The sequence below is a fragment of the Crotalus tigris genome, unplaced genomic scaffold, assembly GCF_016545835.1.
Source record: "Crotalus tigris isolate CLP2741 ecotype Arizona unplaced genomic scaffold, ASM1654583v1 scf7180000021707.115196, whole genome shotgun sequence".
NCBI lineage: Eukaryota > Metazoa > Chordata > Lepidosauria > Squamata > Viperidae > Crotalus > Crotalus tigris.
In genome coordinates, this window is record NW_024098642.1 from 31960 (window position 1) to 55223 (window position 23264).

Here is a 23264-nt window from a genome sequence, read left to right on the forward strand (position 1 = left end):
CCCACGTAAAATTGGAAGTGTCTTGGCGACGTTTCGACGAAGTCCCATTCGTCATCTTCAGGCTGGTGTTTTCAGCTTCGTGCTTCGAAGCTGAAAATTGCTCCTCGAAGCACGAAGCTGAAAACACCAGCCTGAAAATGACGAAGGGGACTTCGTCGAAACGTCACCAAGACACTTCCAATTTTACGCGGGAGAAAACCTGAATAACCAAAGACCTACATACAAACACCCGCGAAAACCTCAGAAAACAAATAAATATATGTGTGTGTGTCTGTGTGTGTGTGTGTGTGTGTGTGTGTTAACAATTACACTAAAAATATGATCCCTGGGTATATCCATATTTAAAACCAAACAAATAAATGTGAGCACCAGGGAGTGCTAAAAAATTTAATAAAATTTAGTAAAATGTCAATAAAATTACAATAAAACCAATAAAACGCCTAGCTTTCGTCAGCAACTGCTGACATCATCAGGGCTCAAAATGCCGGTCAGTAGCAGAGTCCTCTTTATAGATTGGCCAGAGTCTGCACCCAGCTCCTAGATCTTGTCATTGGGCCTGATGGAATAGGCTGTTTCCCAGTTGCCGGTTTCTTATTAGCAATAATTGCTTTCTTGCATTTCTTGCTTGTGTAACTGTCATCGGGTGTTTTCTCTTTGCCAAATTTGGGCAAAGAGAAAGCATTTTGAGTCCTGATGATGTCAGCAGTTGCTGACGAAAGCTAGGCGTTTTATTGGTTTTATTGTAATTTTATTGACATTTTACTAAATTTTATTAAATTTTTTAGCACTCCCTGGTGCTCACATTTATTTGTTTGGTTTTACCCCATAAAATTGGAAGTGTCTTGGCGACGTTTCGACGAAGTTCGTCATCTTCAGCACTGTGCAAGCAATAAACTGCCAATGAACTGATTGGTGAAGCTTGGCTGTGTTCTGAAAACGGGGGTGCCCTGGAAGGGATGAGCTCTTGGAGGTGGGACATCTTCCAATTTTACGCGGGAGAAAACCCGAACAACCAAAGACCTACATACAAACACCCGCGAAAACCTCACTATATATATATATATATATATATATATATATGTGTGTGTGTGTGTGTGTGTGTGTGTGTGTGTGTGTGTGTGTGTGGTTTTCTACTATTTTTACTGTTTTTCTACTGGCACTGCAAGATAATAATAATAAGAATAAAGTTGGAAGGGACCTTGGAGGTCATCTAGTCCAACCCACTGGTTACACCATTTCGGACAAATGTCTGTCTGGTCTCGTCTTAAAAACTTCCAGTGTTGGAGCATTCACCGCTTCTGGAGGCAGGCTGTTCCACTGGTTAATTGTCCTCTCTGTCAGGAAGTTTCTCCTTAGTTCCAGGTTGCTTCTCTCCTTGATTAGTTTCCACCCGTTGCTTCTTCTCCTGCCTTCAGGCGCTTTGGAGAAGAGCTTTGACTCCCTCTTCGGTCCTATTAAAGCTCCACCCCAGTTAGAGAAGGAACAAGTGAAAGAGACAATGATAAAATGGACAAGGAATTTTGGATACACAATTGAATTAGATAGATGGCAGCAATTATGGGAAAGAAACTATAAATTGACAATGGCGACTGCGTATAAAGAAAATATGTACAAAATGTTTTACAGATGGCATACGTCTCCTGAAAGATTAGCTAAAATGTTTAAGGACAGGTCTATGAAATGTTGGAAATGTCATCAGATACCAGGTTCCTTCTACCATATATGGTGGACATGTGTAGAAGCTAAAATTTATTGGAATATAATTAGAACATGGATAGAAAAGATGATACAACATCGTATAGAACTAAGACCAGAAATATTCCTGTTGGGTATTCTACCAGAGAAATGCAATAAAGAAAAAACATATTTACCGTAAATGCCAGCGTATAAGACGACTTCCGCGAGCGCTGAAATAGGCGCCAAAGACGGGGGTCGTCTTATACGCTGAGTCGCCTAATACGGCGGCATATACGGTAATTATTCATGTAATTACGGCAGAGGATTGTGTTTGACAAAATATTGATTGAGGGAATGTGCAGAAATGAATAGACTAACAATGACAATTAAAGATAAGACAAAGTCAGACTACTATGAAATCTGGGGAACTTTTTATGATTGGCTGAAAAGAGAATACAGTTAAAAGATAGTTAACATCAATTTAGATGGAAGAAGAAGGAGCGGATAAGGAGGGAGACCCAGACGACACAGTAACTGCAGGCTGTATAAATGTTTATAGACGTAATACCCAGACAGGTTAGATAAGAAAGTATTAATCTTATTAAGTATTGAATAACTAATAAATGTTTATAGACGTATATACCCAGAAGGTTAGATAAATAGAAGTATTAATCTTATTGTATATAATGCAGATAGGGAAATTTGGAGAGAGGAGTTGCTCGGACATCACCCCTGAATTGTATCTGAAGAGGGATGGAGAAAGGAGAGGAGAGAGAAAAGAATAAAGGAGGGGAGAAGGAAGTAGGAAGGTCGGAGGAAGAGGAAAGGGGAGGAGAGTGATGAAGGAGAGGAGAGGAAGAAGAGGGAAGTAGGGAAGAGAAGAAAGGGAGAAAGAAGGTAAAGAAGGAGTGTGGATACGGTGAAAGGGGAAATGGGCGAGCAACACCAAAGTTATGTGTATGTATTTATTTCATTTTGTTAAAAGTATCTGTATGTGAGTGTGGAGGGAATGTATGTTAATATCTGATAAGTATTACGGTATATGTATGGGGGAGAGTTTGGAAAAATAAAAAAATTATTAAAAAAAAGCTCCACCCCCTTTTTAATGCAAATGAACATTAAATTTATAATAATAATAATGATAAAGTTGGAAGGGGCCTTGGAGGTCATCTAGTCCAACCCCCTGCTCAGGCAGGAAACCCTACACCATTTCGGACAAATGGCTGTCCAGTCTCTTCTTAAAAACTTCCAGCGTTGAATTTAATAATCAGTTAAATAGGCAGCGCTTCAATAAGAGTCTGGTGCTAATTAAGGGGCTGGACTAGAAGACCTCCAAGATCCCTTCAACCCTATGATTCTATGTTCATTAATACTGTTCTGGGCACCATCTTTGACTTTGGGGTCCATATCCTACAGACATGGCTGCAAAGGGTTGAATAGAATAGAATAGAGCTGGAAGGGACCTTGGAGGTCTTCTAGTCCAGCCCCCTGCTCAAGTAGGAGACCCTATACCAGGGCTTTTCAACCTTTTCATCCATTGTATCACTTTTAGGATATGGCAACATCCGAGGACCACCAGTCGCCTAGCAAGGTGTCAAAAACTTGATGACCTCACCCCCCCAAAAAAAGAAAAAAGTGATAAAGTACAGGTAGTCCTCGACTTACAACAGTTCGCTTAGTGACTGTTCGTCGAAGTTACAATGGCACTGAAAAAAGTGCCCCCCAAGCCACAGCCGAGCAAGACACCTGCCTGCCCGCCCGGCTGCGCTCTTCCTCCTGTCCGAGGTTTTCATTGTTGTGAGCATTTCTGTTGGGGATTGGCAGAGGGGGTGGGGTGGGGGTGTTTGGTTTTTATTCCCCCCCCCCCGTCTGCTCGGTGGTTGCAGCAGGTTTTGGTCACTTCCCATGACCCTGGGACACTGTGACCGTCATAAATAGGAATCAGTTGTCAAGCATCTGAATGTAAATCACAAGACCCTGGAGAGGCTGCAACATTCCAGCTGATGGGCGCTTCTTCTACGCTGAACAGCAGAAGTGCCAGGATCAGTGCTGAGTTCCAGCTGGAGCCTGGCGCTGATCCTGGCGCTTCCGCTGAGCCCTGACAGCCCTGCAGCTCCAGCCGTCTCTCGCTCAGGCTTGTGCGATGCTACCACCGGTTCAGCTCATTCCCCTGCCCCGCTACCCCTTTTCTAGGATGTTCGCGTACCACCTGCCAGGTGCCAATGGACCACAGGTGGTACCCGTACCATTGGTTGAAAAGCCCTGCCCTAGATCATTTCAGACCAGTGGCTATCTATACTTAAAAGTCTCCAGTTATGGAGCGCCCATGATTTCTGGTGGCAAGCTGTTCCACTGGTTAATTGTCCTCACTGTTAGGAAGTTTCTCCTTAATTCCAGATTGCTTCTCTCCTTGCTGAGTTTCCATCCGTTGTTTCTTGTCCTGCTTTCAGGCGCTTTGGAAAATACTGTAAGTTGATTCCCTTCCTCTTTGTGGCAACCTCAAAGCGAAACATGGAACCTCAAAGCAGGAAAGCATGACAGGAAAACAAAATCATATGAAATAAATATAGATTGAAGGATTGATTGAAACCAGCTGGGTTGGCACTATTTTAGTGGGGCTCTCAAACCTAATAGTAGTAGTAATAGTAGTAGTAGTAGTAGTAGTAGTAGTAGTAGTAGTAGTAGTAGTAGTAATGTCAGGCTTTCCAAATGTTCCACTCCCGAAACCAAACAGATCAAAAGGAGAAAAAAAAATAATGGAAATATAGATTATAATCTTTGAAAACTCTATCCCTGCCTTTCCGGCATGTGATAGGAATCTATTGGCTGAGCATTGAACTGTCAGAAGAATAATTTGGGGTTCCAGTTCCAGCCGGGGGTTGCACAAGAATAAATACAAATGAGATCCAGACAGTTGTGAGGAAAGAAGAAATATTCATTCTTAAAAGCAAGGAGTGTGTCTTTAGGGCAGGGGTAGGCAACCTTGGTTGGCTCTTTTATGACTCGTGGACTTCAATACCCAGAATGCCTGAGCCAGCCATGCTGGCTGAGGAATTCTGGGAATTGAAGTCCCCAAGTCATGAAGGGGCCGTAGTTCCCCATGTTGGCTGAGGAATTCTGGGAGTTGAGGTCCACGAGTCATGGCCATAGTTCCCCCATGCTGGCTGAGGAATTCTGGGAGTTGAAGCCCACAAGTCATGAAGGGGCCCTAGTTCCCCCATGCTGGCTGAGGAATTCTGGGAGTTGAAGTCCACGAGTCATGAGGGGGTCATAGTTCCCCCATGCTGGCTGAGGAATTCTGGGAGTTGAAGTCCGCGAGTCATGAAGGGGCCATAGTTCCCCCATGCTGGCTGAGGAATTCTGGGAGTTGAAGTCCACGAGTCATGAAGGGGCCCTAGTTCCCCCATGCTGGCTGAGGAATTCTGGGAGCTGAAGTCCGCAAGTCATGAAGGGGCCATAGGTCCCCCATGCTGGCTGAGGAATTCTGGGAGTTGAAGTCCACGAGTCCTAAAGGGGGCCATAGTTCCCCCACACTAGCTGAGGAATTCTGGGAGTTGAAGTCCACGAGTCATGAGGGGGCCATAGTTCCCCCATGCTGGCTCAGGAATTCTGGGAGTTGAAATCCGCCAGTCATAAAAGAGCCAAGGTTGCCTACCCCTGCTTTAGGGGCAGCTGTAGAGAAATGGAGTACAGCAGTTTTATAGGGCGAGCCCGTCCAGGGTGTGGAAGTGTCTACCTCAGTGGTTCTCAACCTTTTTAATGTCGCGACCCCCAACCGGTCGTAAGTCGAGGAGTACTCAACCGGTCGTAAGTCGAGGACTACTCAACTGGTGCAGCACCGTTTGCAGAATGGGACTTTTGGTGGGCTCAGCAGGGCAGAGACAGCCTGGACAATTCCTGTTGGCTTTGGAAAGCCAATAGAATTAGACTCTATTCAAGAGAGTCTGTTCTATTGGCTTTCAAAAGCCAATAGAATAAAAGGGAGTAGCACAGCTAAGGAAAAGGGGGAAAAAAGTGACGGACTGCGTTGTTTGGCGACCCCCGTGAAATGGTCGTTCGACCCCAAATGGGGTCCCGACCCACAGGTGGAGAACTGCTGGTCTACCTAATCCACATATCAAAGGAGAAGGTCTGCAAACACAATAGAGTTAATTAAAGTAAGCCTCCCAGCAGAACTGTTCACAAGAATACACGCGCGCGCACACACACACACCTCAAGGGTCACCTTAGAATCAGATTAAGTCCGCTGGGAGACTTGATTTAATTAACTCTGTTGTCTTTGCAGACCTTCTCCTATGGATTAGAAATCTGGATAACATATTTTGGGATTTGAGAAAGTTTGCTCGCTTGATTAGCTTAGAGATACTGATTGTCAGACTGAGGTGGATTCTGTTAATATTTTAAGGGAAAATGGAAACAGCGTAAAAACTAAAATATATTGGGATATAAAACTTCTCAGAGAACATTATGGCATTCCACGTTATGGAATGCTGATACAGGTAGTCCTCAACTTGTGACCACAAGTGGGGCGGGAATGTTAGGATATTTAAATTTAGGAGCTGGAACAGTGAAGTGTACAATGGGAGAGAAGACACATGTAGTTGTTGGAAAGGAAAGGAAAGGGAAGGGAAGGGAAGAAGAAGGAAGGAAGGAAGGAAGGAAGGAAGGAAGGAAGGAAGGAAGGAAGGAAGGAAGGAAGGAAAAAAGAAAGGGAAGGGAAGGGAAGAAGGAAGGAAGGAAGGAAGGAAGGAAGGAAGGAAGGAAGGAAGGAAGGAAGGAAGGAGAAAGGAAAGGGAAAGAAGAAGGAAGGATGGAAGGAAGGAAGGAAGGAAAGGAAAGGGGAAATGAAGGAAGGAGAAAGGAAAGGAAAGAAGAAGGAAGGAACAAAAAAAGAAAGGAAAGGAAAGGGGAAAGGAAAGAAGGAAGGAAGGGAAGGAAGGAAGGAAGGAAGGAAGGAAAAAAGAAAGGAAAGGAAAGGGAGAGGGAAGGAAAGGAAAGGGAGAGGGAAGGGAAGGAAGAGGGAAGGGAAGGAAAGGAAAGAAAAGGAAAGGAAAGGAAAGGAAAGAGGAGGGAGGGAGGAAGGAAAGAAAAGGAGAAATGAAGGAGGCCTTTGCTAAAACGAACACATTTGAGTTGGCCCTATGGAAAAGACAGGGGGAGGATGGTCCCAAGTGAAAATAAAAATTAAAAAAAATCAGATTGCCCAGCCATCTTTCTCAACCTTGCCACTCCGCCACAAGTGGACTTCAACTCCCAGAATTCCCCAGCCAGCCTGTGCCAGAGGCTGGACCCCAACGGGGGGGGGGGAGACAGAGCCCTTTAGCTGAGCTGCTGGCAGCTGCGAAGGCGCCAGAGAGGCAGAGAACAAAGAATGGCTGAAGAAACAGCAGGCTGGCAGTGCCAGGAATAAGCTCAATGCCCAGAGGCAGAACATTTGCGAGGGGGAAAAAAAAAAACCCTCTTTTCAAAACCTGAAACATACACACACACACACACACACACACACACAAACACAGGTTTCCAGTGCCCCTCGCTGCATAAACCCCCTCCATCCCAGCCAAAAATGAGCTTTCTGCACACGGAAGGCTAACACGTTCGCCGCCTGCCTGCAAATCTTCCCCCGGTCAAAAAACCACATACTTACGACCACGATGGAGCTCAACATTTCCGCTGCTAAATGAGACATTTGCTAAGTGAGTTTTGCCCTGTTACTAACCCTAACCCTAAAAATAAAAATAAGCAGGGGGTTGGACTAGATGACCCCCAAGGTCCCTTCTAGCCCTAAGCTTCTGTGTTCAGCCATTTTAAAGCATGCTGGCTGGGGAATTCTAGGAGTTAAGTCAGAGAGAGAAGCAACCTGGAACTAAGGAGAAATTTCCTGACAGGGAGAGCAATTAACCAGTGGAACCACCTGCCTCCAGAAGCGGTGAAGGCTCCAACACTGGAGGTTTTTAAAAAGAGACTAGACAACCATTTGTGCAAAATGGTATAGGGTTTCCTGCCTGAGCAGGGGTTGGACTAGATGACCTCCAAGGTCCCTTCCAACTCTGTTCTAATGGTTGCTGGAATTGGGTAGGTCAAGTTTAAGGAAGAGAAGGACTAGGGGTGACATGACAGCAGTCTTCCAATATCGGGGGGGGGCTGCCACAAAGAAGAGGGGGGGTCTGCCTCTACTCCAAAGTGTCTGAAGGCAAGACAAGAAGCCACGGATGGAAACTTTATTATTATTATTATTATTGTGGATCATCGCACAGTCAGCCAGATGTTCAGACTGGATTTGGCATTTTGTCTACCTATCGAGTCCTTACCCAGGACCTGGGATAGGCAGATGTGGATGTCTGATGGTATTACAGGTATCGTCGCAGGATGGAAGCAGTTCCTAGTAAGGCCGCCTTTTGCAATTGACTAATAGCGAATTTGTCAATGCCAATGGTGTTCAAATGGTGCTCCAGTTGTTTTGGGATTGCACCCAAGGAGCCTATCACTATTGGTACTACCCTTGCTTGCTTTTGCCACAGTCTTTCTATTTCTATTTGTAGGTCTTTGTATTTTGTTATCTTCTCCAGTTTTTTCTCGTCTATTCTGCTGTCTCCAGGCACTGCCACGTCCACTATCCAGAATTTTTTGTCTTTCTTATCGACAATTGTTAAGTCTGGGGTGTTATGTTGCAGGTGCTTGTCTGTTTGAATTCTGAAGTCCCAGAGCAGTTTAATTTTATCATTTTCTATGACTTTCTCTATTTTATGATCCCACCAGTTTTTGCTTACAGGCAAATGATATTTTTTGCAGATCTTCCAATGCACCATTGTTGCTACTTTGTCATGCGCTGCTTGTAGTCAGTCTGTGCGATCTTCTTGCAACAGCTTACCAGGTGGTCCACTATTTCTTCAGCTTCTTTGCATAGGCGGCACTTACTGTCTGTTGCTGTCTTCTCAGTTTTGACTTTATATGCATTTGTCCTTAAGGCTTGGTCTTGTGCAGCCAGAATTAGTCCCTCGGTCTCTTTCTTCAATTTTCCTGCTCTTAGCCATTGCCAGGTCTTGTTAATATCTGCTTTCCCAGCTATTTTTTTTATGTATTGGCCATGTAGTGCTTTGTCTTCCCATGCCTCTATTCTGTTCTTCATTTGGTCTTTCTTGTAGGCCAGTATGGTCTCTCCAGTAGTCAGTAAGCCTTCCTGATATACTAATTTCAGTGCATCTTCATCATTGTTCTTCAGATATTCTTCCAAAGCCATTTTTTCTTCTTCAACCATCTGATGTACTTGTAGCATTCCAAGCCCACCTATTTGCCTTGGTAGATAAAGTCTATCAATGTCACTGCGTGGATGAAGGGCATGATTCATTGTCATTATTTTTCTGCTCTGCCTATCCATTGCTTTTAGTTCTGCTTGAGTCCAGTCCACTATTCCAGCTGTGTACCTAATAACTGGGATTGCCCAGGTGTTGATTGCCTTTATGGTATTTCCTCCATTGAGTTTGGATTTTAAGATCTTCTTCACTCTCTTGATGTATTCACCTCTAATCTTTTTCTTGACTTCAGTGTACTTATTATTATTATTAGTAGTAGTAGTAGTAGTAGTAGTACTATTATTATTATTATTATCATTATTATTAATAATAATAATAATTCTCGACAGTCTCTTGCGAGTTTCCGGGGCTTGTTATTAAGCAGCCTTAATTGAAGAAAACCCCTGGGATTTTGGGAGAATTGCTTCTCAAAATGAGTTGACCGGATCTGGCTGAGCTGATCTCTTTTCCTCAGCAGAGGAATTAAGTCCTTAAATCTCTCCCCACTGGAATCTTTTAATTTTGGGGGGTTTTATAGAACGTGAGTGCTAATTGCAGGGCAGGCAGACATAGGACGCTACTTGATATTGCCGGAGACAGCTAGAGAATCGCCTGTATTTCAATAAGCTTGTATTGAGGTTTGTTTTTTTACAGACAACATAAAAACCAAAGCGAACTAAAAAAAAAAGAGTAAAAGGAGAAAAGCAAGGAGGGAGGGAAAGAAAGGAAAGAAGGAAAGGAAAGGAAAGGAAAGGAAAGGAAAGGAAAGGAAAGGAAGATGGAAAGAAGGAGGAGTGGGAAAGGAAAAGAAGATGAAAGGAAGGAAGGAAGGAAGGAAGGAAGGAAGGAAGGAAGGAAGGAAGGAAGGAAGGAAGGAAGGAGTGGGAAAGGAAAGGAAAAGAAGATGGAAGGAAGGAAGGAGGAGTGGGAAAAGAAAGGAAAGGAAAAGAAGATGGGAAGGAGGGAGAGAGGAAGGAAGGAAGGAAGGAAGGAAGGAAGGAAGGAAGGAAGGAAGGAAGGAGGAGTGGGAAAGGAAAGGAAAAGAAAGGGAGGGAGGAAGGAAGGGAGGAAGGAAGGAAGGAAGGAGGAGTGGGAAAGGAAAGGAATAGAGCAGGAAGGGACCTTGGAGGTCTTCTAGTCCAGCCCCCTGTTCAAGCAGGAGGACCTATACCATTTCAGACAAGTGATTGTCCAGTCTCTTCTTAAAAACCTCCAGTGATGGAGCACCCACAACTTCTGGTGGCAAGCTGTTCCACTGGTTAATTGATCTCACTGTTAGGAACTTTCTCCTTAATTCCAGGTTGCTTCTCTCCTTGATCAGTTTCCAACCATTGTTTCTTGTCCTGCCTTCAGGTGCTTTGGAAAGGAAAGGAAGAAAGAGACGGAAGGAAGGAAGGAAGGAAGGAAGGAAGGAAGGAAGGGAGGGAGGGAGGGAGGGAGGGAGGGAGGAAGGAGAAAGGAAAGGAAAGGAAAGGAAAGGAAAGGAAAGGAAAGGAAAGGAAAGGAAAGGAAAGGAAAGGAAAGGAAAGGAAAGGAAAAGAAGATGCAAGGAAGGGAGGGCGGGAAGGGAAAGGAAAGGAAAGGGTTTCAATTTCCATTGCAGCAATTACAAAATTATCTTTTACTCAGTGATAAAAATGCATTTTGCCCGAGCTCTGATCTGGAAAATGCGGACAACTTTATGGAAACTTTCAACTGGCGCCATGACTTCACTCCTTGGCAGCTGATGCCATCACACGCTTGTGGCGAAGTAGAAATGAAAAATGGTCTGTGTGTGTGTGTGTGGGGTGTAATTTATATTGGGGCAGGGTGGGATGGGTCGTCTTGGAAGCCCACCGGCTTGGCATAGCTCAAAGACGGGACGGTCGGCGGGTCCCTTCTTCCAGGAAAAATAAAAAGCTGGTCTCCGGCGTGACCGCATGTTGTCAACCAGGATGCCTCCTAGGCTGACCAGGGTAGGAAGTGTCCTTCCAGGAAACAGTGGGGACCCAGGCAGGATTTATTCATTATCCTGGTTTGTTCCGAGGGTTTGGAGAAGCTGGCAAAAACTGGGGAAGGAAAATGATGTGGGAAGGAACAGAAACCAGATTAATCTAGGTCAGGGTTTCTCTACTTTGCTGACTTGAAGATGGTTTGTTCAGCTGCTTTGTTTTTTTCTTGACTCTTTCTTTTGTTTCTTCCTTCTTTCCTTTTTTATTTCCTTCCTTCCTTCCCTCCCTCCTTTCTTTCTTTCTTTCTTTCTTCCTTCCTTCTCTTCATCACTCTCTCCAGCCCTCCTTGTGTTCCTCCCTCCTTTCTCTCTTTCTTCCCTTTCTTTTTTCCTTCTCTTTTCTTCCTTCCTTCCTTCCTTCCTTCTCTTTATCACTCCCTCCATCCCTCCTTGCATTCCTCCCTCCCTCCTTTCTCTCTCTCTCTTTCTTTCCTTTCTTTTTTCCTTCCTTCTCTTTTCTTCCTTCCTTCCTTCTTTTCATCACTCTCTCCATCCCTCCTTGCATTCCTCCCTCCCTCCTTTCTCTCTCTCTCTTTCTTTCTTTCCTTTCTTTTTTTCTTCCTTTTCTTTTCTTCCTTCCTTCCTTCTCTTTATCACTCCCTCCATCCCTCCTTGCATTCCTCCTTCCCTCCTTTTTCTCTCTTCCTTCCTTCTCTTTTCTTCCTTCTCTTCATCACTCCCTCCATCCCTCCTTGTGTTCCTTCTTTCTCTCTCTTTCTTTCTTTCTTTTTTCTCTTTCTTTCCTTTCTTCTTTTTTCCTTCCTTCTCTTTTCTTCCTTCTCTTTTCTTCCTTCTCTTTATCACTCCCTCCATCCCTCCTTGCATTCCTGCCGACTTTCTCTCTCTCTCTTTCTTTCCTTTCTTTTTTCCTTCCTTCTTTTTTCTTCCTTCCTTCTCTTCATCACTCCCTCCATCCCTCCTTGCATTCCTCCCTCCCTCGTTTCTCTCTCTCTCTCTTTCTTTCCTTTCTTTTTTCCTTCCTTCTCTTTTCTTCCTTCTCTTCATCACTCCCTCCATCCCTCCTTGCATTCCTCCCTCCTCTCTCTCTCTCTCTCTCTCTCTCTTTCTTTCTTTCTCTCTCTCTCTCTCTCTCTTTCTGATTTAGGTCCTATATTTTTTTGTCCCGCTCCTGCTTTAATGCACACATCAGTTTGAACAAAGCTTCCTCATTGCATCCAAATCCTGTTCAGCCTTCCAGTTGTAGCTGGGACTGGGAGAAATGTAATTTCCCAAAAATGTTGAGGAAAAGCATTCTCTTCCTAGGGTTTGATTTCCTCATGCGTGCTTCAGGATCTGATTAGTTTTATTGGGATGTTGTTGCAGATGGAGGTGGGGGTCCACAATGCTCCTCCCTGCAGGATTCTCTCCTAAGCCCAGCTGCTGGTTTCAGCTGGTTCAGGAAGGGCTGGTTACCATTTTTCCATTCAGTTCCATGGCCAAAAAGTTCTGGGGATTTCCCCCCCCCCCATGAATCTTAAATGCCTCTTTTCATATTCTGCAAGCTGTTGTAGGTAGTCCTCAATTAAGAAGCAACGGATGGAAACTAACCAAGGAGAGAAGCAACCTGGAACTAAAGAGAAACTTCCTGACAGTGAGGACAATTAACCAGTGGAACAGCTTGCCACCAGAAGTGGTGGGTGCTTCATCACTGAAGGCTTTTAAGAAGAGACTGGACAGCCATTTGTCTTAAATGGTATAGGGCTTCCTGCTTGAGCAGGGGGTTGGACTAGATGGCCTCCAAGGTCCCTTTCAGCTCTATTCTATTCTATTCCATTCCATTCCATATTCTATTCCTTTTCTCTATTGTATTGTATTCTATTCTATTCTATTCATATTTTTCAACGCTGTTGTAACTTCAAACAGTTGCTAGATTAATGGATGTAATAATAATAATAGTAGTAGTAGTAGTAGTAGTAGTAGTAGTAGTAGTAGTAGTAGTAAAGTTGGAAAGGACCTTGGAGGTCATCTAGTCCAACCCCGTGCTCAGGCAGGAAACCCTATACCATTTTGGACAAATGGCTGTCCAGTCTCTTCTTAAAAACCTCCAGTGTTGGAGCATTCAGCGCTTCTGGAGGCAGGTGGTTCCACTGTGAATTGTCCTCACTGTCAGGAAGTTTCTCCTTAGTTCTAGGTTGCTTCTCTCCTTGATGAGTTTCCACCCGTTGCTTCTTGTCCTGCCTTCAGGCGCCTTGGAAAATAGCTTGACTCCCTCTTCTTTGGGGCAGCCCCTGAGAGATTGGAACATATTGGACTTACACACACACACACACACACGCCCGCCGTTCCTTTAGCCACCATTCCAAGCTACAACACCACTGGGGGGGGAAAAAAAACGTGACTTACGGCTGGTTAAGTGAGTCACTTAACAACCGGAGTGGTTCACTTTGCCAAAAAAAAAAAAGTGGCAAAATCGGGAACAACTCGCCGGAAAACTGCCATGGAAATTCTGGTGGCCAATGTGGCTGGTGAGTTCATTTCCAATAAACGTGAAGCCTGCCTTAATAAGAGCTTTGAGAACGCCTGGAAATAGTTACGAAAAGCGGCAGTCAAGGGCCGTTTCAAGAGCGTTCCGATCTGTGTTGCTTTATAAATATGGGTTTAATCTTAGCAGCAAGTCTACTTTATTTCATTTTTATTTTTCACATTCCTTTCGAGTGGGCTTTTCCTTTCAAGCAGGGAAATGCTGACATTAAAAGATCAGTCCACAACAACAATAAAGTTGGATGGGACCTTGGAGGTCATCTAGTCCAACCCCCTGCTCAGGCAGGAAACCCTAGACCACTTCAGACAAAGGGCTGTCCAGTCCCGTCTTAAAAACTTCCAGCGTTGGAGAAGGAAGGAAGGAAGGAAGGAAGGAAGGAAGGAAGGAAGGAAGGAAGGAAGGAAGGAAGGAAGGAAGGAAGGAGGGAAAAGAATAAAATAACAGACTCAGAAGGTACCTTGGAGGTCATCTAGTCCAACCCCATGTTCAGGCAGGAAACCCTATACCGTTTCAAACAGAAGGCTGTGCAGTCTCTTCTTTAAAACTTCCAGTGTTGGAGAAGGAAGGAAGGAAGGAAGGAAGGAAGGAAGGAAGGAAGGAAGGAAGGAAGGAAGGAAGGAAGGAAGGAAGGAAGGAAGGAAAAGAACAGAATAACAGACTCGGAAGGGACCTTGGAGGTCATCTAGTCCAACCCCCTGCTCAGGCAGGAAACCCTGTACCATTTCGGACAAAGGGCTGTCCAGTCTCTTCTTAAAAACTTCTAGTGTTGGAGCATTCACTGCTTCTGGAGGCAGGTGGTTCCACTGGTTAATTGTTCTAAATTTGTTTGAAATAGCATAAGGTCTCCTGCCTGAGCAAGGGGCTTGGAGACCTCCAAGTTCCCTACCAGCTCTGTTATTCCGTTATTCTGATCAGAGAAATGAGGGGAAACGTTGAATTCAAGGCCCTCAAAACAATAATGTGCATGCAAACTGAAATTACAAACTAAAATTTTTCTGGGTGAAGCTGCCACTGTGTTAAACAACAGTCAAGCTATCCTCCAAAGCGCCTGAAGGCAGGACAAGAAGCAACGGATGGAAACTAATCAAGGAGAGAAGCAACTTGGAATTAAGGAGAAACTTCCTGACAGTGAGAACAATTAACCAGTGGAACAACCTGCCTCCAGAAGTCGTGGGTGCTCCATCACTGGAGGTTGTTAAGAAGAGACTGGACAACTATTTGTCCGAAATGGTGTAGGGTTTCCTGCCTGAGCAGGGGGTTGGACTAGATGACCTCCAAGGTCCCTTCCAACTGTTATTCTGCTATTCTTTTTTCCTTCCTTCCTTCCTTCCTTCCTTCCTTCCTCCCTCCCTCCCTCCCTCCCTCCCTCCCTCCCTCCCTCCCTTGGAGTTTTCAAGAAGAGACTGGACAGCCATTTGTCTGAAATGATATAGGATCTCCAGCTTGAGCAGGGGGCTGGACTAGAAGACCTCCAAGGTCCCTTCCAGCTCTACTCTATTCTCTCCTCCTGTTACCTCTAGATTTAAGTGAATGGACATTTTTTCCTCCCCTTTGGACGTCCAACAGGTCGAGACTGAGGACCAGGTCTTGGCGACTTTCTGCGGAAAAGAGGACCGAGATCCAGAACAGACCCCCGAACGAGAGCCCATCACCTCTCCGGGGTCACATCTGAGCCTCACTTTCCGATCGGACTTCTCCAACGAGGAACACTTCACGGGCTTTGATGCCCATTACGCTGCCGTGGGTGAGTCTGGATAGCTCGGTTAGTAGCTCATTGGCCCGTCTGGGCGGGCTACAGGTCGACACTCGAACTCAGAACGAGGAGGAGAAAGTCACCTCAGTGCGAGAAAGAGTGGAACTCACATCCGAGTAGGTCCCCAAGTTATGACCGTAAGGGAGTCTATCCGTTATTTATTTATTTATTGGATTATTATTTGTTTTAATCCCATCTTTATTACTTAGTAGTTTATAGGTAACTCAAGAGGATGGACGTACATAATATTCCTTCCTCCTATTTTCCACACAACGACAACCCTGTGAGGTGGGCTGGGCTGAGAGAGAGGGACTGGCCCAAAGTCAACCTTGGCTCTTTTATGACTCGTGGACTTCAACTCCCAGAATTCCTGAGCCAGCCATGCTGAGGGGAAAGGGAGAGGTTTCCAAGTTGAGCCATGCTGGCTCAGGAATTCTGGGAGTTGAAATCCACGAGCAATGAGGGGGCCATAGTTCCCCCATGCTGGCTCAGGAATTCTGGGAGTTGAAGTCCACGAGTCATGAAGGCGCCATAGTTTCCCCCATGCTGGCTCAGGAATTCTGGGAGTTGAAGTCCGCGAGTCATGAAGGGGCCATAGTTCCCCCATGCTGGCTGATGCTGAATTCTGGGAGTTGAAGTCCACGAGTCATGTAGTTTCATGCTGGCTCAGGAATTCTGGGAGTTGAAGTCCGCGAATGGGGGCCATAGTTCCCCCATGCTGGCTGAGGAATTCTGGGAGTTGAAGTCCACAAGTCATAAAAGAGCCAAGGTTACCTACTCCTGACCTACACCATCTCAGACAAGTGTGAACGGCCAACAGGGATGGTTGATTGACGTGATCTTTCTGTCCCATTACAGATATCGATGAATGCTTGGAGAGCAGTGACGAAGAACTGGCTTGTGATCATCACTGCCACAACTACATCGGGGGCTATTACTGTTCGTGCCGTTTTGGGTACATTCTCCATTCGGACAATCGGACCTGCAAAGGTCAGCACCCTCCTGCCATCTTCAACCTGGTTTGCGATGGTTCCTCCTCCGGCTTTGGACCTCAGGGCCAATCCGCCCCCCTTTTCCCACCACCCCAAAACAGCAGGCACAATCAGGGTCCATGGGGTCTCCAGGAGGCAATATTAAACTGCAAAACTGGGTCAGGATTAAACTTGGATCGGTTTTCAGCGTGGGGCACCCAGCCTGAGACTTTTAGGTTACGGCCGAGATGAGGTTGAAATTCAGAAGATGGTTTGATTCTGCCTGCAGGTTCCAAAGTACTGCAAGTAGTCCTTGAGTTGCAAAAGTTCACTTAGTGACTGGTTTCCACACTTAATGACCACTGTGGTCACGTGATCAAAATTCGGTTGCTTGGTGATTGGTTCATATTTAGGACGGTCACCGCACCCCTGACGAGCAAAGTCAATGGGGGAAAGCCAGATCCACTTTACAGCCGTCTTCCTGATTTATCAACTGCTTGTTAAGTGATTCATTTAACGACCGTGGCAAGAAAGGTTGTGAAATGGGGTGAAAAAAATCACTTCATTTGCTTAGCAACAAAAAATTGGGGCTCGGTCATAAGTCAAGGGCTACCTGGACCAAGGGTAGGCAACCTGGGCTCTTTTATGACTCATCGACTTCAACTCCCAGAATTCCTGAGCCAGCCACGCTGAGGGCAAAGGGAGAGGTTTCCAAGCTGAGCCATGCTGGCTCAGGAATTCTGGGAATTGAAGTCCACGAGTCATGAAGGGTCCATAGTTCCCCCATGCTGGCTGAGGAATTCTGGGAATTGAAGTCTGCAAGTCATGAAGGGGCCATAGTTTCCCCACGCTGGCTCAGGAATTCTGGGAGTTAAAAGTGCACGAGTCATGAAGAGACCATAGTTCCCCCATGCTGGTTGAGGAATTCTGGGAGTTGAAGTCCGCAAGTCATGAAGGGGCCATAGTTCCCCCATGCTGGCTGAGGAATTCTGGGAATTGAAGTTCACCAGTCATGAAGGGGCCATAGTTCCCCCATGCTGGCTCAGGAATTCTGGGAGTTGAAGTCTGCAAGTCATGAAGGGGCCATAGTTCCCCCATGCTGGCTGAGGAATTCTGGGAGTTGAAGTCCGCAAGTCATGAGGGGCCATAGTTTCCCCACGCTGGCTGAGGAATTCTAAGTCCACGAGTCATGAAGGGGCCATAGTTCCCCCATGCTGGCTGAGGAATTCTGGGAATTGAAGTCCGCAAGTCATGAAGGGGCCATAGTTCCCCCACGCTGGCTGAGGAATTCTGGGAGTTGAAATCCATGAGTCATAAAAGAACAAGGTTGCCTACCCCTGACCTGGACCCTTGGAGCCACATCCATAGTAAATCAAGAGTATGATCCTTGCAGAAGAACAGGACTGGACGCGACCTTGGAGGTCCTCTAGTCCACCCCCCTGCCCTATTTGGACTACAGATCTATTCATACCGTCAGTCCGAAACTAACCAGCTTAATTGCATCTTCCTTTGACCCACCATTGTGTCTGTATCTGTTGCAGTGGAGTGCAGCAACAATCTTTTCACCCAGAGGAGTGGGGTGATCCACAGCCCCGATTTCCCCAACTCCTATCCTAAAAGCTCCGACTGCGTGTACCGCATCGAGCTGGAGGAAGGATTTTTCATTGCACTCCAGTTTGATGAGAGTTTTGACATCGAAGATCACCCGGAGGTCACCTGCCCCTATGATTACATCAAGGTCAGCACTTTTAATCCATCTCACCCATAATTGCGGGAGAGGAGAAAGCGTTGTTGTGTTGTGGGGTCCTGGGTGCTCCCTGAGCTGCGTGGTTTCCTTGCAGACGTTTCCTGACCCCACTAGGCAACGTCATCAGCGCTAGAAGGGAGGAGGAGGAGGAGGAGGAGGAGGAGACTGTGGGGCCCTTGGTGGTTTCCTTGCAGACGTTTCATGACCCCACTAGGGAACGTCATCAGTGTTAGAAGGGAGGAGGAAGAGGAGGAAGAGGAGGAGGAGGAGGAGACTGTGGGGCCCTTGGTGGTTTCTTTGCAAACGTTTCATGACCCCACCAGGGAACATCATCAGTGCTGGAAGGGAGAGGAGTTATATTGTATATAAACAGAGACCAAATCCCCTCTCCCTTCTAGCACTGATAACGTTACCTAGTTGGGTCATGAAACGTCTGCAAGAAAATCACCCAGCTCAGAGAGCACCAAAATGTGAAAAATGGTCACGTGTCACTTTTTTTTAGTGCTGTTGTAACTTTGAACGATCACTGAACAAATGGTTGTAAGTCAAGGATATTGATAATTGTCCTCACTGTCAGGAAGTTTCTCCTTAGTTCCAGGTTGCTTCTCTCCTTGCTTAGTTTCCACCCGTTGCTTCTTGTCCGACCTTCAGGTGCTTTGGAGAATAGCTTGACTCCCTCTTCTTTGGTGCAGCCCCTGAGATACTGGAAGACTGCTATCATGTCCCCCCTCGTCCTTCTCTTCACTAGAACATAGTATATAGAATTATAGAGCTGGAAGGGACCTTGAAGGTCTTCTAGTCCAACCCCCTGCTCAAGCAGGAGACCTAGACCATCCCAGATAAATGGCTGTCCGGTCTCTTCTTAAAGACCTCCAGTGTTGGCGCACGCATAACTTCTGGTGGCAAGCAGTTCCACTGATTAATTGTGCTCCCTGTCAGGAAAGTCCTCCTTAGCTCTAAGTTGTTTCTCTCCTTGATGAGTTTCCATCCGTTGCTTCTTGTCCTGCCTTCAGGGGCTTTGGAGAATAGCTTGACTCCCTCTTCTTTGGGGCAGCCCCTGAGATACTGGAAGGCTGCTATCCTGTCCCCCCTCATCCTTCTCTTCATTAAACTAGACATCCCCAATTCCAGCAACCGTTCCTTGTATGTTTTAGCCTCCAGCCCCCCGATCCTATTTGTTGCTCTCCTCTGCACTCTGCACACTCCCTGGGGACCTCACCTGGCCTTGTTCCATAAACCTTGGCTTTATCGCTTGACAGATCAAAGCTGGATCAAAAGAACTTGGGCCCTTTTGCGGAGAAAAGTCTCCAGGACGGATTGAAACTCGGAGCCACCAAGTTCAAATCCTGTTCCACAGCGATAATTCCGGAGAGAACGGAGGGTGGAAATTAACCTACACGACGACAGGTAATATATAACCATGGAGTCTAAAGGTTAGAAGGTGCCCTTGAGGTCATCTAGCCCAACGTTTTCCACCTTCAGCAACTTTAAAGAGGAGTAGACCGACCCCCTGAATTCCCAACCCGGCCAAACAATTGCCAATAATCTTTATTTTATTTAACCTGCCCTTATCATTTTTATAAATAACTCAAGGTATTTTCCTCCCAATGGCAAGCCACTGAGGTAGGTTGGGCTGAAAGAGAATGACTAGAACTCACCGTCTCCTGGTGATTGGCCCAAAGTCATCCAGCCAGCTGTCACACCTAAGGCGGGACTAGAACTTCCCGTCTCCTAGTGATTGGCCCAAAGTCACCCAACCAGCTGTCATGCCTAAGGCGGGACTAGAACTCCCCGTCTCCTGGTGATTGGCCCACAGTCACCCAGCCAGCTTTTGTATCTAAGGTGAAACTAGAACTCACCGTCTCCTGGTGATTAGTCCAAAGTCACCCAGCCAGCTGTTGTATCTAAGGTGGAACTAGAACTCACCGTCTCCTGGTGATTAGTCCAAAGTCACCCAGCCAGCTTTTGTATCTAAGGTGGAACTAGAACTCACCGTCTCCTGGTGATTAGTCCAAAGTCACCCAGCCAGCTTGGGACTAGAACTCCCCGTCTCCTGGTGATTGGCCCACAGTCACCCAGCCAGCTTTTGTATCTAAGGTGAAACTAGAACTCACCGTCTCCTGGTGATTAGTCCAAAGTCACCCAGCCAGCTGTTGTATCTAAGGTGGAACTAGAACTCACCGTCTCCTGGTGATTGGCTAAAATGACCCAGCTGGCTTTCATGCCTAAAGTAGGACTAGAACTCACCATCTCCTGGTGATTGGTCCACAGTCACCCAGCCAGCTTTTGTATCTAAGGTGCATCTAGAACTCACCGTCTCCTGGTGATTGGTCCACAGTCACCCAGCCAGCTTTTGTATCTAAGGTGGAACTAGAACTCACCGTCTCCTGGTGATCGGTCCACAGTCACCCAGCCAGCTTTTGTATCTAAGGTGGAACTAGAACTCACTGTCTCCTGGTGATTAGTCCATAGTCACCCAGCCAGCTTTTGTATCTAAAGTGAAACTAGAACTCACCGTCTCCTGGTGATTGGCCAAAATGACCCAGCTGGCTTTCCTGCCTAAAGTAGGACTAGAACTCACCATCTCCTGGTGATTGGTCCAAAGTCACCCAGCTGGCTTTCCTGGCTAAAATGGGACTTAAACTTGTCTTCTGCTTTCCCACATGGTATCTTAACCACTAGACTAGGCCGAACTCTCTCTCTTGCGTATTAATACCTTATTTTGGATAATATCACTCTCTTCCTTTTTAACCAGCTTTCCCACCCAGTGTACACCCGTTTCTTTGTGGAGGAAAGTATATTGCAAAATTGAGAAAGCCGCAGCTTCCAGAATGAAAAATTCTGTAAATTCAGAGCAGGCCAGAGAAACACACACGTCAACAAACACAAGGCTGTGAAAATTGCATTTTTCAAAAATTAGCATCGTACACCAAGCTGGATTTGGGGATGCAAAAGGAACCTCTGAGAAACTGCATAACTCTGGAGTTGTTTAATCTAAGACTGTATCTTTTTCTTTTTTCCTTATCGGCTCCTCTTAAACACAGGGGATCCGTGTCCACTTCTGGATCCTCCCATCCATGGGAAACTGGAACCGTCGCAAGCCACCTACACGTTCAAGGACCAAGTCGTGATCAGTTGCAATCCAGGATACAACATCGTGAAGGTAAGTAGGACCCTGGCAGAGAAATCAAAAGAAACAGAGTTTACTCAAGTTTGGGCATCACAGGCCACTGCCTGCCATACCGTTGAGCCTCCTTCGGCAGGAGCAGTCTATCTCCATGCTGCAGCTAACCTTGCACAGTCTGAAAAGAGGCAGACTTTCCCCCTGGGTCTAAACCACACTTGACCAAATAATAAGGTGACCAACTTTTTTATAATGAAAAGGAGGACACAAATAAATTGAAGAAAATAATATCTTAAGTAAAAGAAACATTTTATTCATTGCAACAATAATACAGACAACTTGCTTGTGCAAAGTTTGCCAGCTGGGTGTTTTGGGGCACTCAGCAGCAATTGGCTTTCGAAAGCCAATAGCGGGAGTAGCACAGCTCATGCAAAAGTTGAAAAAAAAAACCATCAAAAAAAGGTGTCAGAACCCTGTTCTGAGCGTTCTGTGAGGGAAAAAAAAGCCCTGCAGATTAGTCTTCAAATATCGAAAAGGAAGACATGAAGGAGGACACTTTTTGAGGGAGGACAGAACTTACAAAAGGAGGACTGTCCTCCCTAAAGGAAGATGGTTGGTCACCTTACAAATAAGCTATTCAAGTCAATTCAATTCATATTCCCACAATGCATCTTGATTTATGGGTCGGCCAGCTGGTTTTGATAGTCCTGCCCTTGGTCCCCGTGTCACCGAGCAACGAAACAAATTTAAAAATAAAACAACAGTATTAGGAGAATAGAATAGAATAGAATAGAATAGAATAGAATAGAATAGAATAGAATAGAATAGAATAGAATAGAATAGAATAGAAAGAATAGAAAATAGAATAAATAGAAAATAGAATAAGAAATAGAAAATAGAATAAGAAATAGAAAATAGAATACAAATAGAATACGAAATAGAATAGAATAGAAAATAGAATAAGAAATAGAAAATAGAATACAAAATAGAATAGAATAGAATAGAAAATAAAATAGAAAATAGAATAAGAAATAGAAAATAGAATACGAAATAGAATAGAATAGAAAATAGAATAGAAAATAGAATAAGAAATAGAAAATAGAACACGAAATAAAATAGAATAGAATAGAAAATAGAATACGAAATAGAATAGAATAGAATAGAATAGAATAGAATAGAATAGAAAATAGTAGAAAATAGAATAAGAAATAGAAAATAGAATATGAAATAGAAAATAGAATATGAAATAGAATAGAATAGAAAATAGAATAAGAAATAGAAAATAGAATACGAAATAGAATAGAAAATAGAATAAGAAATAGAATAAGAAATAGAAAATAGAATAAGAAATAGAAAATAGAATAAGAAATAGAATAAGAAATAGAAAATAGAATACGAAATAGAATAGAATAGAATAGAATAGAATAGAATAGAATAGAATAGAATAGAATAGAATAGAATAACAGAATAGGAAGGGACCTTGGAGGTCTTCTAATCCAACTCCTGGTCAAGAGGAGACTTTATACCATTCCAGACAAATGGTTGTCCAATCTCTTAAAGCCTCCAGTGATGGAGCCCTCACACCTTCTGGTGGCAAGCTGTTCCACTGGTTAATTGTTCTCACACTCAGGAAGTTTCTCCTTAGTTCCAGTTGCTGCTCCCCTTGATGAGTTTCCATCCATTGCTTCTTGTCCTGCCTTCAGGCGCTTTGGGGAATAGCTTGACTCCCTCTAAATTTAAATAAACTTAAATCTATAGGTAGTTCTCTGTTTACGACCATTCACTTAGAGACTGTTCGAAGTTACGATTTCCATGGGAAAGGGGACTTACAGCCTGGATCTGAAGTTTTGACAGTCGTGCTGCTACTTGCAGTCATAATGTTTTATGACGGTTTTGCCCCCCCAAAATGGCAGTTCGGATGTTTGGCAAAACCGTCCCCAATAGCAAGCAATGGTTTTGCACTTATGACCGTCTCACTTGCTTAACGACTGCTGCAAAAAAAAAAAGGTATAAAATCCGGCCGGCCATGCACGGACTTGTTTTATGACATAGGATGTACAATCTTAATGGCAGGCTCCATCGCTGTCATAACTTGAGGACTACGTGCATGGTATGAATAAAATAGAATGTAAGTTAGCATCCTAACAGCCCGTTGAGCTTTGTAAACTGTCTAAACCCCAGGCCTGACCGTGATTTATTCTCAAATTTGCAAAACATCATGATTAAAATAT

General features: G+C 44.9%; 1 protein-coding gene across 3 annotated transcripts in view; it reads left to right on the top strand.

Moving 5' to 3' along the window:
• MASP1 (mannan binding lectin serine peptidase 1) overlaps nt 1-23264 on the top strand; it is a 78677-nt gene that overhangs the window by 18913 nt on the left and 36500 nt on the right. For all 3 annotated transcript variants that reach the window (XM_039318942.1, XM_039318943.1, XM_039318944.1), the window contains exons 3-7: nt 15005-15182; nt 16050-16181; nt 17704-17900; nt 19169-19316; nt 20954-21072. In XM_039318942.1, the coding sequence (XP_039174876.1) occupies nt 15005-15182; nt 16050-16181; nt 17704-17900; nt 19169-19316; nt 20954-21072 (774 nt within the window). The remainder of the gene's footprint in view (nt 1-15004; nt 15183-16049; nt 16182-17703; nt 17901-19168; nt 19317-20953; nt 21073-23264) is intronic.